Source organism: Nestor notabilis, unplaced genomic scaffold, assembly GCF_000696875.1.
Source record: "Nestor notabilis isolate BGI_N333 unplaced genomic scaffold, ASM69687v1 scaffold127, whole genome shotgun sequence".
Classification (NCBI taxonomy): domain Eukaryota; kingdom Metazoa; phylum Chordata; class Aves; order Psittaciformes; family Psittacidae; genus Nestor; species Nestor notabilis.
Genome location: NW_009934882.1, coordinates 23,264 through 39,854, shown reverse-complemented (window position 1 = coordinate 39,854; position 16,591 = coordinate 23,264). Strand labels below are relative to the sequence as shown.

The 16,591-nt window shown below is 45.2% G+C and overlaps 1 protein-coding gene across 1 annotated transcript in view; it reads right to left on the bottom strand.

Moving 5' to 3' along the window:
* Positions 1–16,315, bottom strand: part of LOC104408069 (1-phosphatidylinositol 4,5-bisphosphate phosphodiesterase delta-1-like) — a gene marked incomplete at its 3' end in the record, with an annotated part of 30,028 nt that extends 13,713 nt beyond the window's left edge. Inside the window, exons 1-2 of the mRNA XM_010017542.1 lie at positions 16,216–16,315; positions 11,237–11,401 (exon numbers count right to left, since the gene is read on the bottom strand). Of these exons, the coding sequence (XP_010015844.1) occupies positions 11,237–11,401; positions 16,216–16,315 (265 nt within the window). The remainder of the gene's footprint in view (positions 1–11,236; positions 11,402–16,215) is intronic.
* Positions 16,316–16,591: the final 276 nt, after the last annotated feature.

Here is a 16,591-nt window from a genome sequence, read left to right as displayed (position 1 = left end):
AAGCAAGAGATTTTTCAAAGAAAAAACTTCCCCTATATTCGTTATTTAACAAAGATGCAGAATATGCACTAGATGCCATACCGTGTTAGCATGCTTATGAGATACGAATCACTGCCAAGAGTTTGATTCCAGTCCTTGGAGCATCCTTGACTTGATCTCTGCCCCTATCTGAGGGTGGGAAGAGTGGAGATGTGCCTTCCCGTGAATATGGAAAACAAGAAGTGACTTCCCTAAGAGGAGGGCAAGGATCAAAACAGTCATTCCTTAGTTTGCAAAAAAGTGAGAAGGAAAAATTTAAAATCCCATGTATTCTTCTTAGCCACACAAGAGCGAATTAGGGAGGCAATGACCAATGCTTCAGAGAAGTTTGGTGTCACCCATACTCCACCCTCAACCCTGTCGAGGGTAGACTTGATCCTCTTTGTTGCAAGAAAGCAAAACACTCCTTTCAAGTCTACCCTTCCCTATTTCTATCTCTGCCCCTCAGCTAGTGGAAACGGGCCGTGAAGTTGCACCATAAGGCAATCCAGAAAGAGCAGTGCATTCAAGAGACTACATATTAAACAAGTGTAAGTAATGGAGAGATGCCAACATTGCTCCTGAGAGCATGCAGGTGCCCTCAAACTGTGCTGAAATCAGGCAAGCCTCCAGCAGCATGCACAGCCTCTTTTTGTCTTTTATGGTCCACTTAATACATCTACAAAGGAATGAGAGGAAAAGCCAGAAACTGCTTAACTAGATTTGACTGGTGAGAAACTTAAGACCGAAGTAGAAACGGCATCTACACACAATAAATGGCAAAAATGTTTGCAAACAGTGCTGGAGTCTGTAACTGAGAAAGCCTCATTGCATTTTCTCCAGTTAACATTTTGCAAACATCTACCAATACCATTTCAGGGCACACATAGAAAAGACAGCACAGCTGAGAGATATTCAGCCATCTTCTATAACAAGCATTCAAAAAAACAGATACAATCACAGGATTTTGGGGAAAAAAAAATCCATATATACAGCTTAACTTCTCTATCTCAAACTATAAATTACAGGTAAAAATTATTTCCTCTATCACAGATGTGCGTGTGTGAGAGAGATTTTATTTGTGCTTATCTTGAAGGAGCTGTGTTGAAAAGCGGCACATGACTATAAAATATCCCCACTGTTAGCTGAATAAAAGTAACTTTACTTTAAACATCCATTTTATCCACTGCTTTATTTAAATAGGTGCAATTTCACCATTTAAGTGCCCAGTTCATTCAAAATCAACACTGCAGAAAAGCACAACTCAATATTTACCCTGCACATTTTCAGCATGGCTGCCCTGCTATCATCCAGTATTTATTAGAGTTTGAAATCCTTCCTTTTTTTCCTGGGCAGTCAGGATAATGCTCAGCTGCTGGGGCGGGGACACGACCACCCAAAACTTCAGTCTTCATAAATCCATAACTTTCCAAAACCAACACTTGACATTTCCTTTAAATTCTTACCACATGTTGGGGCGGTCAAACATCTTCCACAGCACTTTGCTGATTTAGTTGCTATACAAGAACATACCATGAAGACCTTCCCAGTGCTGGCAAAGCTCCTCCCTGACAATTATGAGCAATTGTCTTTGTGTGGTCTTTTATTATCACTTTGTAAAGGTCAACAGTTGATCATTTGGAGTGGAAGAAAAGATTGGGTTGGGATGGGCTGCTGTGGAATTACGTTATCTGGCCAATATACTGTAGAGTGAAAGTTTATGGTTTTGAGTACTAAAACCAGCCTTAAAAGAAAAGGGCTGCAATTTCCTTGCAGTCGCATTGCTAATAAAGTTCACTGCTATTAGCGCACTAACTAGGACACTGGGCAAACGATAGTGATTATGTCTCAGGTAGAACTACACCCTTAATGTAAAGGATGCTATCATGTTTGGATGGGTTCAGTTCAGTCAAAAAGTGTAGTTTAGTTAGCCTCCTTTTATAGCCAATTAAAAAAAAAGGAAAAAAAAAGGAACCTTTTGTAACACAAATGTTCTGTCCTGTTCAGACAAAAGCTTTAGGGTAAGATAAATCATACTCTTAATCCATGGCTACAGTGGACCCTTGAACAGAAAGGAAGTCCAGGCTAAGCATCTCAGATGCAGACATGTGCCATGCAGATTGTCCATAAGTAGGTGATTCTTCTCCACTCTGGGTCTCTTCTGGTTATAACAGTGCAAGTGGAAGGATCATCCTGTTGTTCCTCATCACCTGGCAACTGCTCACCACTACTTGGCTCATAGGAGTTATTGTCCCTTCAGAATGGCTAGCTAGTCTGCTTGTGCAATCAACCCCTAAACTTTGGGTTGGCAATGACCTAGTGTTTCCAAGACTAGAAAATCTGATGTTAAATATTGGAAATTTAGAATGGATTCGTTGGAAACCATTACCTGGCAAAGTAAATCCACTGGAAAAGAGAGCTGTGTGGGAGGAAAAAAAGACTGAAAACCTGTGTCTGGAAGAGCTGTCTTGATCTCTTTGGGGTATGCTGAGAAGAGGGTGATAAAGGGCGCAGAGCTCCTTAGTGCAGAAAAGGTACAAGGAAGGCTGAAGAGAAGGATTGATGTCTACTATAGTCACCCAAGAGATAAAGAGAGAAACTATCAATGCAGGAACAGTTGAAAAAACAGGGTAAGGGAGGACACTTTCTAAAGCTTTCCATAGCTTGGTCATATGTACTGCTTTCAACTACCAATAAAAAAAAGATGTAGCCAAAGGAGTCAGCCCAAACCATCTGCAAATGTTATCTCTTTTCTGGAAAATCTTAACCTAGCATAAGTACATTATCAGCTGCTCCCAGACAGTGAGTGTACTGTATGAGCAGTCCCAAAGTAACTGTGGTGAGCTGAGCTCTCTGCATGGAGAAATCAGAAATAACTGGGCGACAGAAACGTTTCACAACAGAGGAACACTTACAGAAAATAGCCATCAATCATGTATCCCTGCAACCTCCCTGTTCCTTCCCCATCACGCCACAGCAGGGAGGTAACCACAAGCAGAAGAGAATCTGGAAAGTTCGCATCTACTTCTGAGTGTTTACTTCTACTGAAGAGGTGGTTTGTGTAAAGCCCAAAACATCAAGCACAACACAAGGAAGTTTGTGTCCTTCTTGGCCTCCAGACATTGAGTCAAACAGGTTACATCCTGATCAGCCTTTCTGGCTGCTGAGGATGCCGCTCAGCCATTGCCACAGCGAAAGGCTCCTCACCGACGTGGACATACAGCAGCGTTCCCTGGAGCCAGTGGAATTACTCATGACTGAACTAGTCTTAAGGAGATGTTGAGAACTTTCTTTTTAATCCTCTTTTCTATTGTCATCACTGGATACTACCTTCATGCTCCTCCTTTGCCAATGCTCGGCCCAGTGCCTTTCTCCTGTTTCACCCATGTTTCAGGCATGTGTGAGTGAGGCCCGCAGGATGTAGGCAGCTGGTTTTAACAGCCTTGATATTTTCAAGCAACCAACACGTATTTTTTGGGTGTCTCTCTTGATCTGAATTTCTCTCTTCACAACTTTCAAGGAGCTTGCTGTTACACTTGCAAGCTTATCTCCTTAGGCAGAAGGAAGTGGAATACCTCTCGAAGGAAAACAAATCTGTGATTCACACTGAAGTGCTTGTAACCAGACTTAGAGAGCCTGCAACTACAGAAGTCCAAAACTGACTCACAAAACCTTGCTGAGCAAGTGCAGAGCCTCCCCTGTGCCTCCGCCTGGCCCAAAAGCTCCCTCATCCCCAGAAGTTAGATTCTTCCTTCAAGGCTGCCTGCCTCCCTCCAGCAGGATCTGGGCTTGGCCTGACCACCCTTCACGAGGTGCCTTCAAACACACCTCAGTGCAAGGATTTCAGCCTTGTGTGCATGCCGTTTGTGTGAGAATCATTCCTGAAGGAAGCAGTAGGGGAAGGGATATAAATCCAACCTACCCATCACCCTACAAGCTGTAATCCCAGAGCTTTTAGGCTTCAGGAATGTACTCAAGCCACATGTATGCACTACAAGCCACCAGGCAGCCAAAACTACAAGTCTTGAAGAGACACAAGGACAAGCCTGTCAGGGTGCCTATTAGCACACTTGTTTGAGAGATGAGCCCTGGCCACTGGACTCTCCGTCTCTTCTATCACTGGTCCTCAGGTGAAATGTTCAGACTCTGCTGGAAGCATGTACCATAGAATACTTTGGTAATCCTGAAGAACACAGAGAAAGAAGGAACAGGGACAGAGAGCAATCACCCTTTGCCTTCCTCCTGTTTGACAGGCAGCCTTTTGAGAGGAGATACTTTGTCAAGAATCTTACAGAAAAGAGGGAAAACAATGAACTGAACCTGCATCTCCTGCAGCAAAACGTGAAAGACAAGGACTGAAAGTTGCTTCTCCTTCCTTGTGCCTTTGCTGATAGAGACAGAGGAGGACCAAGGTATAGACACCTGGTGGCACTACTAAAACAGCTGCCCTTGAGTTGTCATGCTGTCTTTGGCTGGAGAAGACTTATTTTTCTTCACAGTATCTACTATGGGGTAATGTTTTAGATTTGTGCTGAAAGCAGCATTGATAACACAGGCATGTTTTAGTTACTGCTGAGCAGTGCTTACACAGATCCTTTTATGTTCCTTATTCAACCAGCAAACAGGCTGGGGGTGCACAAGAGGTTGGGAGAGGATACAGGACAGATGACCCCAACTGACCCAAGGGATAGTCCATACCGTACGGTGTCTGTTCAGCAATAAAAGATAGGGAAGAAAAGGGGGGGCAGGGGGAGCATTCAGTGGTGGCTTTGTTCTCCCAAGTGACCGTTAGGTATGACGGAGCCCTGTTCTCCTGGAGGTGGCTGAATGAATTACTTGATTTGTTTTGCTTGTGTGCACAGCTTTTGCATTGCTTATTTAACTATCTTTAACTGAAGCCATGACTTTTCTCACTTTTACCCTTCCGATTCTCTCCCCCATCCCACCAGGGGGGAGCGGGAGAGCAGCTGTGTAGTGCTGAGTTGCCAGCTGGGGTTAAACCACAACAATTACTCATTAGGGGAGGGGTGCAGTTTTCTTCACTCTGGGGGAAATACTCCTTAGACCCCTTCCTTTCCTTATCCTACTTCCCTGTTATTAACTAGTGACCTCTGCAATGTGGCATTCAGTCATGTTGAATTACTCCACCCCACTCTAATTGTCTCAGTAAGTCACTTCTATTTACTGTCAGGAAATGCAGATGAGAAATGTACTCAGCTGTTAATAGCTTGCACCGTATTTGCACACCATACTGCATGTCTACAGAGAGGTCAGACCTCCACCAGCTGCAGCTCAGCCAGGCTGGCTTAGCATCTTGTCAAGAACAGATGAAAGCTGCTGCCTGACCCCAGGACTGCCCTGCCAGCCAGGATATCTGCAGCGAGACTACATGGATTTCACAACACACTGAGCACACAGGGCAAACTGGAACTGCATGCTGCTTCTCTCTTTTCACCCCAGAAAAAGCAGTTTAGTTGATTTCAGTTTCACCACGGGTGGCTGATGCTAATGGCCAAACACAGTTGGGATCAGGACCTTTGTAATCAGCACAAGCTGGAGCACTGTCAGCTCCCCTGGATCAGGAACACCGAAGGCTATCCATCAACCTCATCCCTGAGGGGTGCTTTAACACGATGATTCAAGGGTGGGTTTAGCATGAGCCCCACTGTGCTGTGCCTTCTTAGTCCTGACCGCACTGCTCTTTCACCTCCCTGAGCGCGAATTACTGCAGGTCCCAGCTGCTAATTCCTCATCCATTCTCTTCTCCTCTCTCCCTCCACTGACGTGCTCAGCACGTTGTTTTAACTTGAGATCTGCCTCACAGCAGTCAGCCCTCATTGCTGGTGTGTGTCACCAGCTGACAACCAGTGATATAATGCACATGTTATTTCACAAGTTGTTTGGAAATACGTTTTAATATAAGGTCTTTACCCAATCTTTCTGTCTACCCATCACAGCTTGGGGCGTTGATGTAAATAGAGTGATCTCTATTTACATTCCTTCCACACATCACAACCAGGACCCTGCAAACTATTTCTGCAACTAGTTCCTACTTCTCCTGCCATTACAGTGCAGCTAAAATTGGATCTAAGGCTCTCAACACTTCTGTCTTTGCATTTAACATATGCTACGGAGAACAGGGTCAATATTTGTCAGCACACTGCCTGTGATGAAAACTGTCCCAGCAACACATGCAGTGGCCTGATTTAAAATTAAATCGAAGAAGCAGGCAGCTCTGCATTTGAAACAACTTGTTTTATGGGTTGAGTGATTTTGATAAAAACTAATGAGACCCACAGACGGTTTTGTTTTCACAGCTGATGGCCGCCTTGCATAACACATTCACATCAGCAAATATTTTTCCAGGAACAAATACATGTCTGACCGTGAAGCAATGATTCCTAAAGAAACTGCCTATCCAGCTCCAGAAGGAAGCTGTCAGTGCAGTCAACTACCTGCTGTGTGTGTAGAGGTTGCTGAGAGTTTCTATTGGCTTTAAGCACTTATCAGGAACAAGTTAAAGTTTTCACTTCTCAACTCAGGAAGCACAGAGCAAGATCACGTCCTTTCTGTTCTTCTGCAAGCAAGTTCAGTGCATTAATTCAATGGAGACAATTGTTGATTTTTCCACAAAAATGGTACACTAGATTCATCGTATGGCATTTTAAGGGCATTCTTAACTTTCACAGGAACCCAAAAATGAAGGATATAGTTTTCTGCTGAACACTGGTAGTAGGTTATAAACATAAAGCTTTTGTATTACATTTAAACCATATAAAAATAACCTATAGTTGGGTCAGAAGTCTGAGGAACTGGAGCAAAATCTGTGCATTTTTTATAATAAATTATTAAATCAAAATATCCATTTCATTACTTTAAATCACTTGCATGACATGATTACAATCATATGACTTTATGCCAATCATCATTTGCAACACTTGGTTGTGCAAGTAATTTAAGCCACCTCTGTAAATTGCTCCCAAAACTGATTCTTTAAATCAAAATACAGGGGAATACCCAAACAACAATAGTAGTTTTTGAGTGAAGCTCTTGTCCACAAATGGAAATATCTCATCCAAAACTCCTAAACTTCTTTCCTGACTACGCTGCTCGTGACTCAATGACACACCCCCCAGTTAGTCATCCTTGGTGCACCGGGTGAAGCTCACTCATGGCTGTCTTAGGAAACGTCATCTCCCTGAGCCTCCAGCAGAGAAAGAGAGCAGGAGGCAGCAAAACTGCAGCTTCTCTGGGGCTGCACTGTAGCACCCCTAAATATAAATAACTCATTCAGTCTTTTCCTTCTGGCTTTGAATATTCTGTTTCTTCACCAAAAGCTCAAAAAGATGTTTCACTGGAAGGTTTTCAACCATCCTTACAAATCCCCAGGTTCAGACAGTTTTTAAAGGAACTGAGTCTGGCTTAAGTGAGCTCACCCTAGGGATTTCAGCTGGTATAAGGAAAGACTTTCACAAATCAATTTCACTGAAAGCCGCACATGCCTTTTTGCTCTTTTTTCCACTTAGATGAGACCTGATGTTTGACCATATCCTATCACAACAGGCCCTGCTAAGAAGTCTCTCCCCATCTTTCCTACAGGCCCTTTTTAAGTACTGAAAGGCTGCTCTAAAGTCTCCCCGGAGTCTTCTCTTCTCCAGGCTGAACAACCCCAACTTTCTCAGCCTTTCCTCGTAGGAGAACATCCACCCTGACTGTAGCTCTGCACAACATTTAAGATAATAGAAAGCAGCAGTGTGTTTATGGACCTGGTATGCAGCTCAGATAGAGGATTTAGCAGGTCATGCTGAAAAATTGATTTTTAAAGGTGCTTTTGTGCAGTCCTTCATGCCAGCACACCTGTGTTTCTGCTGGAGCCAGCCAGAGAATACACACAGGGTATAACATGTTTGTTGGAAAACTAACCACTTAAGATGTTTCAAGGGCTTTTGGAAAAAACTCTTTCCTTGGGCCTAAATGGAACATACCTAAATATAATGGATAATACGGAAAAAATGGATTATGAACTTTCTATGTACATAGAGACCATACTGGAATGGCAGCCTATCCCTCAAAAAGCCCTGTGATAATACAGCTCTAAAAAAAACCCTGGGTAATATAGCTATCACAGCAGAATCTAAACTAAATTTCTAGTTGTGTAAAACAAAGACAACAGAGGAAGGTACTGGTCCTACCCTTGTATCCAATCCAGGCACCATCTGTGCCTGTGACAACCCTGCTATTTTCGGTTTTTTTAACTTCAAGCATCTGAGATTTCTCTGTCTAACTTTGTCAGTCCCCAGTTTTATCTACTAGACATCACCACACAATGGTTTACAAATAGCTTTGCTGTATGATTACAAGAACAGTAACAGGAATAACAGGAAACTGTCCAAACAAAAACACAACCATTACCCTTCCCAGACTTTTCTCCTCTGAGGTGTCTCCATCTGCTTGCTGTCAGCAATGCTGCAGATAAGATTAGACCTGGTGCTAAAACCTTCCAGTTTCCGCTTTGCTCATTCTTTTTCCTCCCTAAAAAAGGCAACTTATCTGCAGTTCTAGAAAGGCTTTGTACTGGAGGGAGAAGTTACTGCCTGTTAATAAGGAAGGGTGACCCTCTGGAGAGACTTTCTTTGAAGTCCCTGATTTTTAGTATCAAATCGTAATCCTGCACTCTTCCTCTGATTTGACCACCTGCACACACTGAACCAAGTAAGGCGGCAGCCACAGTGCTAAAGCCTGCCAGAGGACACTAACCAGCAGTAATTCACTCTATACCTAAACCCAAAGCAGTCTGGTTTAGTTGAAAGCTCCAGAAACAAACTTAAACCCAGCAATCACTCTTAAACTTGGGAATGGAAGGTCTCAGAAGACCAACAGAGGAGAAAGGCATGGGAAAATGGATGTCCTTGGGGTTATGGCATGGGACTGGGCAGTCAGTACTCATCTCTCTTGTTGACTTCCAGGTTGAGTTGCCTCCAGGTGCTCTGAAAGCAGCCCTGAGGTGAGCCTCCAACCCTCCCAAAAGCTTGCACAACCACAGGCACAGCTTTAAATGCTCCCAAGTAGGACACAGCCTGTCCCAGAACACTTGGTAGGTCAGCCTGGCACCAGGCATGCTCCTGCAGTCAGACAGGAGTAGAAGTGCAAAGCCAGTCTGGCCAGAGCCCTGCCAGAGCTTGCTTTTTCAGCACAGCAAGGACAAGCTCTACCTCAACTGCCTTTTCTCCTTTTCTGCTATTCTGATGACAAAGAAAAGAATCTTCCGCTGGGAAAAGGTATACATGCATGAAGACATTATGGAGCATACATGTGGGTGTGAGTCAGCAGGCAATATTCCTCCATCTTCACTTTGCACTGGGGATACTCCCAGGTCATAGCAAGTTCTCCTTCCCGCAGTGGCACTGCCTGTATCCTCCAGCAGCATGGCAACATAGGTTGTGTCCAGTCAGAAAAGTGTATCTTGAGAGCTGTAAATCTACACCCACACAGGCACACTCCCCACCTTTGCTCAACACTGGGCTCAAAGGACCTGATCTTCCTGCAGGGCTCTTATTGCAGCTCAGTATATAAAAAAATCACAGTTGTGTCAGCTCTCTGTGCCACTGTCCCAGTGATGGAGGAAACGAGTTCAACCAGTGCTTCTCCAACCAGACGTCAAGGTCCCTGGAGCCACAGCACAAGGACCCCCTCCCATTTACTTCAGAGGACCAGGTGGGGTCAGGCTGGAGGTGCTCTCAGCCCCCATAATTTGGAAACTGCTGTCTCAAGAAAGCAAGCTCTTAAAGTCATTCTTCTCAACTCATGTACTTATTTGTTTCCATAGAATTATGGTTTGGGTCTGAAGGGACCTTAAAGCTCATCTAGTCCCACCCCCCTGCCATTGGCAGGGATGCCTTCCACTAGACGAGGTTGCTCAAAGCCCCATCCAAGACATTCTCTGGGAGAGGACTTTGCTTTCGTATGGTACAGAGCTCAACAGAGCAGGTGCTCCTAGGGAGTAAACATTCACTGAGGCCTTTGTGTTTGCTGGTTTTTTTCATGGGTTATTGCACTGGCAGCTAAACAGCCCAGTTGAGCTCCGGACCCTGCCATGCTAAGCATGCAAACAAAGAGTAAGGGACAGCCTTCAATCCAAAGCCATTTCTAGCTAAAGTAGAGGAGGAGAAAAGAAATGTTTGGGGAAGGATGCACAAAGAGATTAAACGAGATGCCCAAGGTCATGTGAGAGGAGTGTGGTTGTCGGGGTGATAAACTAAACATATTTTGCCCTGCTACCTTACTCCTACTGAAAATCTTATCGCTGCTTGTGGGAGGGGGGTAATTTGGAAGACCCACCCTTCATTTAGTTAATTATGACTGTTATCAAAAATATTGTGCAAATAACATGGGCAGTGTGTTCTACATTTCAACATGCCTTAAAATACATTCCACTTTATTAATTTATCTGCTGGCTTTACAAGTCCATGATCAATGGCAGAGAAACATGTCAGAAAAACACTGGATGAGAATTAAAAACAGATATAAACAGATATAAAGAGATACACACCCTGTCCAATCCCCTTTTGATCACACAGTTGGGCTCCTGGTCTCAATTATTGCCCCAAGTTGCGTGATGCTGGCACAGAATGGTTTATTCTGTGTCCACACAATGGTGACTGTTGCAGTTGGACTTTTAAAAATGGGGCAGATTCTGAGTTTCCAAGGTAAGGATGAGAACAAGCTTTCCTTCCCAGAGACATCTCCTGCCAGCCCTTGGATCTCCACACCTCTGTGGTTTCTTGTGAGGTTTAAACGTCAGTTTTCTTACAGGCTGCAGGCAGAAGTGTCCTGGCATAACCCAGACCATCAGCCCAAGCACACCATACCACACCACAGATGCTCAAGCCATGTCTCACGCATGAGGGTTTGGGCACCTGAGCAACCTGAACTCTTACTCTGGGGAGGAAACAAGCCAAGCAAGGCTGCTGAGACCAGCACAGCCTACCCCACAATGATTTTAGGCAGTAGCTCTGAGCTTGGGAAATGTGGCCATTCCTGACATGGCAGATTCCTCCCAGCTGTCTCTGAAGCTGACGGCATCACGCGGTTTGTGTGTTACTGGAGGTACGAAGGATCTGGGCTCATTGCTCCACACCACAAGCATAATGGTCCTGGTTCGCTCCAAGCATGTCTGCCCACAGTACCCCATGCCTATGATGAAGTAAACTTTACTTACAGATCTGTGACTCCGGAGACCTCAGCATCTTCTTTGATTCCTGCCATATGGTTTTGCAGTCCTCCTGGAGCTTATAAAACCGCTCCTTTCTCCAAGAGCCTGACTTCACTTTTAGCAGCTGGCTGCCTTTCAGGAGGAACTTCAGATCCTTGTCATCTTTCAGCCCTGCAGAGAAATAGTAGTTGTATTGTTGTAAGATTCAACTCAAGAAACGATGTTCATAGGGTCTTCCCTTCCACAGGACACTAAGCACAGACATAGACAGAGCACTACAGTGCAGCCAGATCCAGGGAGGACCACAGAGCAGAGAGACCCAGAAATCTGTCATGTCATACTTTATGCTGGAGCCTTGTAGATTTCTTAGATTGAGTCCAAAGACTTTTGTACCATAATTCTCAGATGGTTTACAAACACAAAATATCTTCTTCCCAGCACATATAGTCTTAATGTTAAGATGCAAAAAAGATGCAAAAACTAAAACAAAACAACAAAACCAACAATGTAACAGTAAAAGTAGTAAAAAAGAAAGTTGTATAACTTTTAATTGGAGTACTGTCAGGAACTTTTAAGTGGTTTCAAATCCATTCTGCAACAGATTTCCTTTGTGGAAACATGAATACACAAAGATATCTCCCTTCTTTGGCAAACAGTCCCCACCTATCCACATGGGGATTTTGAAGATCAGTGTCATGAAGCTTAGGACACACACAGATAAATCTGGTAAGAGACAGCATCACATCGGTAAAGTTGCAACCATATTCCCCTAACCTCCCAGCTAGTATCCAAGAGGGCTTTTATCTTTCTTACTCTACTAGGCCGCTACAATGCCAGGTGATAATAACCAGACCTACCAGTTCCACGAACTTCAGATTTCACATCTTAGCCTGGATTCAGGAAGGCATTTAGACACCTAAAGATGCAACAGGCATCTACTGAGGCTTTGAAAACATAGATTCGGCATTCTAAGTATTTTGAATGTCACAGCAGTCTACCAGTTTCACATACCTAAACACCTTGGACAATCTGCCCCTCAAACCAACCATTAATTACAGATCTGGAGTGTGCGGGCTGGGGAGGGTGAGGGCATGAAACATGAGAAACACTTCCTCAGCTTTCTGTAATAGGCACTTTGCATCTCTGACATTGCAGGAAGCGCTGGTTCAAAGCTGGTGAAACAGCATTTAACCCTGCAGTACTGATCAAGCACATCCTGACTCAATGGGGGTTTTGCTAACCTTGTCTTGACAGTGCAGATAACCACTTGGCCTCTTGCAGCCACATGACACATCATGGGAAATCTTCCAGTGCCACATAATGCTGTGTCTCGCAAAGCAGAAATCCAAGTTAACTGATCTATGCAGTAACATTTATATTGCAGTGTGGCATTCCCCTATGACATTTGGTTTGTTGTTTTTTAAACAAAGCAAGGCAATAAACTATCAAATATGAGTTCAGGCTTGCTTGAAAAACAAAATCCAGCATGAGAACCAAGTTGCCAAATCCCCAGAATCCTGACAATTCATACAGCAAAGTGAAGTGCTGGGTCCTGCAGAGCACCACGGTAGGTCATGGTGGCAGCAGTAAAAAGTAGCACCATGAGTTTGTAACTGGGATACATTGGCCTCAAGCTCATTTTTGACTGCCAAAGAAAGACTGAGATCTCCATAGGAAATAAATATTAGGGGTGTCCAGTGTCCACTCAGTGAGCCATTCACACCATTTAGTGGTTTTGCAGATATCAAAAGCAGAGCCCAGCTGAGGCATCTACAGTTGAAGTGCCACGGTGGGAGCTAGAGATCCTGCAAAGGCACTTGTGGCCTCTCCCTTTCCTCTACATTCTATTAGCTATCTCATCAATTAATTTTCTCCCCATGCTGCAGCATCCCTTGGGCCTCTAGCCCTTACCTGGTCTGGAGATTCCCAAGAGGAGAATTTGAATGCTTCCTCCTCTGGAAACCTCAGAAAGAAATCCACTGAGAGAAGAAAAAAGCCATGTCCTGCAAAGCACAGAAGGGTGAAAGACTGACCCCAGCTACAGGATCTGGGACACCGTCCTGGGTTTGCTGAGTTTCAAGCATGCCCAGGGGTTGACAAGAGGCCAAGACCATCTAGTGGAAGGGCAGACACCACAACAGCTTCACAGGTTCTTGGTCTCTTGAATTGTGGTGTTAAGGCTTCCCTTCCAAGGCAAAAGTCTTCCAAGTGCAGGGAAGATACCACAGACATAGGCTTCACTAACAGCACTGTGGTATCCCTCAAGGTTTCTGGAGAGGAAAGAGACTTCTTCTTCTCTCTATTCACCCATTACATTTCTGTTCTGGCTCCCAGTATCATCACAGAATCATCATCATAGAATAGTTAGGGTTGGAAACAACCTTAAGGTCATCTAGTTTCAACCCCCCTGCCATTCCTTCTCTTTTTTCAGATCCCAACCATTTGAGGCATCATTACGGGACCAGAAGAAAGACATGCCATCCTAGAGTGACAAGAGGAGGAAAGCAAGAAAATCATCAGTTCCTTTAGGTAACTATGCACGTAAGTGTGTCACGAGAAATCCCTGTGAAATAGAGCATGTCTTGTACACAGACACCACATGCAGCATGTGTAACATGTCATGCTACCTGGACACCCTAAAGAGTTGCACCAATGTAACACAGGCAAATCTGGGTGGGCACATGCAGTGGTCAAGGGCAGATTCCTCTCTTCCAGGCTTGATCCACACAGGTCAGACAGAAGCTGGAGCTCAGAGCCCTTCATCCTGCTCACCAGCACAGCCCAGTCAGTGCATTAGCGTGGGTCAGAACTCCCTTTCCTCTTCAGAGGATCTGACTATGGGTTGGGAGCAGCCCTCCCAGTCATCCTTGGACGCTGTGCCTCAGGACCAGACCAGGTGGACTGACTCAGCAAAGGAGGCCGCTGCACTTCCCAGGAGCAGGAGGGACAGATGAAGCAGGATGGTGCATGGTGAAAGCATGGCAAAGATCAAAGATGGCAGGAAGCTTGGGTCAGAGGGCAGTGAGAGAAAGCAGGGAGAAGATGGAGACAAGTTTGCCTCTATGATACAGCAGGTTTGGTCAGGAAAGGCCAAAAGGCTAATCATGGGTGTCTAACAGCTCCATCATTCCTTGACGTGGGAGGCCTTTCAGAAAGAGAGCAGTCACCCAGAGTTGATCTCTACCAGTGGTGACTCCAAGTACTGACTGAACCACCCAATGGTGGGCCTGGAGGAAGGAGGTGCATGCCCTTAACCAAGCTGGCACAGCCTATTCCAGGCCTGCTCTGTGTCTGTCTAACTACAGCTCAAGCTCAGACAACTAAATTGGCTCGGAAAGAAGGCCAGTGTTTCGGGGTCTGCCTGCTATGCCCAGTCCAAGCACTGCTACAGACTCTTTAAATGACCTTGGGTGAGTCACTTAGCTTCTCTACTCTCATCTACAAAGCACCAGCATTTTTTTTTTTGGCCATAGATGGAGCAGAATATGCTCTGATCCTGATACAGGAACCACAAACACACCCTGATGTGCCAGTGTGACGTTAGTCTTAGTTGGTCATTTGAAGGTTTTTCCAGAAAAAAATGCCTTTTCCCAGCAGAAACCTCATTTCAGGTTTTATGCCTGAACCAGCTCCTAAGGATTTGTGCCTAACAACCCCATGGAGCTGAGGATGTTTGCAGTCCAGAGCTCCATCTCACTGCAATGGAAACTTGTATGAAAGAAACCAGAGTCGTCACACACATCATTTAAAAAACACTGTGCAGTAGGACATGGATATTGATTTCCAACCGTATAACAAAACTAGGCATGAGAAGCACAATCCCTGCATTGCAATAGATGTCCAAATCCTGCCTGAAGCATGTGGCAGCACTGTGTATTGCTTAGCATCCTATGTGAAATACCAAATACATACTTGGCCTGCAAAATTTCCAAGGGTCAGGACCCCCTTCCTCGTGAAATATCAATCACACACATTCTAAACAGAATATATTTAGTGTGCAGTAACGTTCAGAGTGAAAATCATGTCTGGCAAAGGTAGGAGTGCCTCAAGCAAACACAGTACTGCAATAACCATTAAGTTAATATACTGCACTATGAAGCTTTAGACACTAAGACATCAAAAATATTGACCTTTGTCTTATCTGTCTCAGGTTTACAGCAAGCAGGAAACACAATAAAACAATAGCTGTCATGGAGGAAGCCAGGCTTGAGTTCACTAAGGAGATAGGTAGAATGATGCCATAGAGTGATCTGTATTTCTACATTGCTCACTTGCAAAGCTGCTGATCTGACATAAATATGTTAATTACAGCTGCTACAAAACAAGCCGCCTCCTGCCTGCTCTCCCTTTCCCACCTGGTTTAAGACCAGACATAGGTCAGGTTTGCCAGCTTAAAAGGGCAGAAAGCCTTTCCATAAAAAATCTAAAGAACTCAGGTGGGTAAATGGCCATTTTCCATTTCCACCTGCCCTCTGCAGCCACGGAAATCAAGGGATTCGTACCCACTTGGGCTATCTCTCCAGAGAGCAGGAACCAGCAATGAGTTCATAGCCAGCCACAGAAGTTACTAAACTCCCTGGGTTTCCTCTTTCTTTTCATCTGGCAAATGCAGACCTCTAAGTGGTTCCTTGGGCTCTTACGGCAACTGGCAATACACCACTGAGAAGTCCTAAAATCAGGCAGGAAAAGGGCACTGCCTTCCCCAAACATCCTCAACAACATACAGTTCAGAAAGCCCAGCAAGAGATTAGGAAACCGAGCCTTTGCCAAACAGGTCCCACCTTCTTTGATGCCTCAGACGAAGCGGTTTACACATCTGGCGGGTGGGTACAGGCAAAGGAAAGGAAAAGAAACCTCGGGAGTTTAAAAATAACCTTGGAGTTGCCTTTAGGGTGGAGCACTGCCTCTGCGCAGGGAAAAGAGGCAGAAATGAAGTGGCTGCCAGCGTGTGGAAGTGCCAGGGGTCTGGCCAACTTGTCCCTTACCCAGCCTCATGCCATTCAGTGCGGCCACTCTACGGCTCTGCTCCCGTAGGATGTTTTCCTGGGACACGCTGCGCTTGGGCTGCCTTCGGAAGCACTGCATGGTCCAGTGTGAAGCTCAGGGAGAGGCGTCGGGCGTCGGGAAGGACGGGGGGCCACGCCACCCCTGCGGGGATCGCTGCTCATCCAGGAGCCTTCAGCGTGCGCGCTGTCAAACGGGGCTCCAGGGAGGGCGCGGAGGGAGGCAGCAGCGGGAGAGAGGCAGAGGAAGGCAGGGGAGGGCAGAGTCCAGCTGGGGGTGGGACCGTGGGAAGTCTCTCCTCCCGCTTTGCTCACCAGCACACGCAGGATGCAAAATTACGCCGAGGAGCCTGCCAGC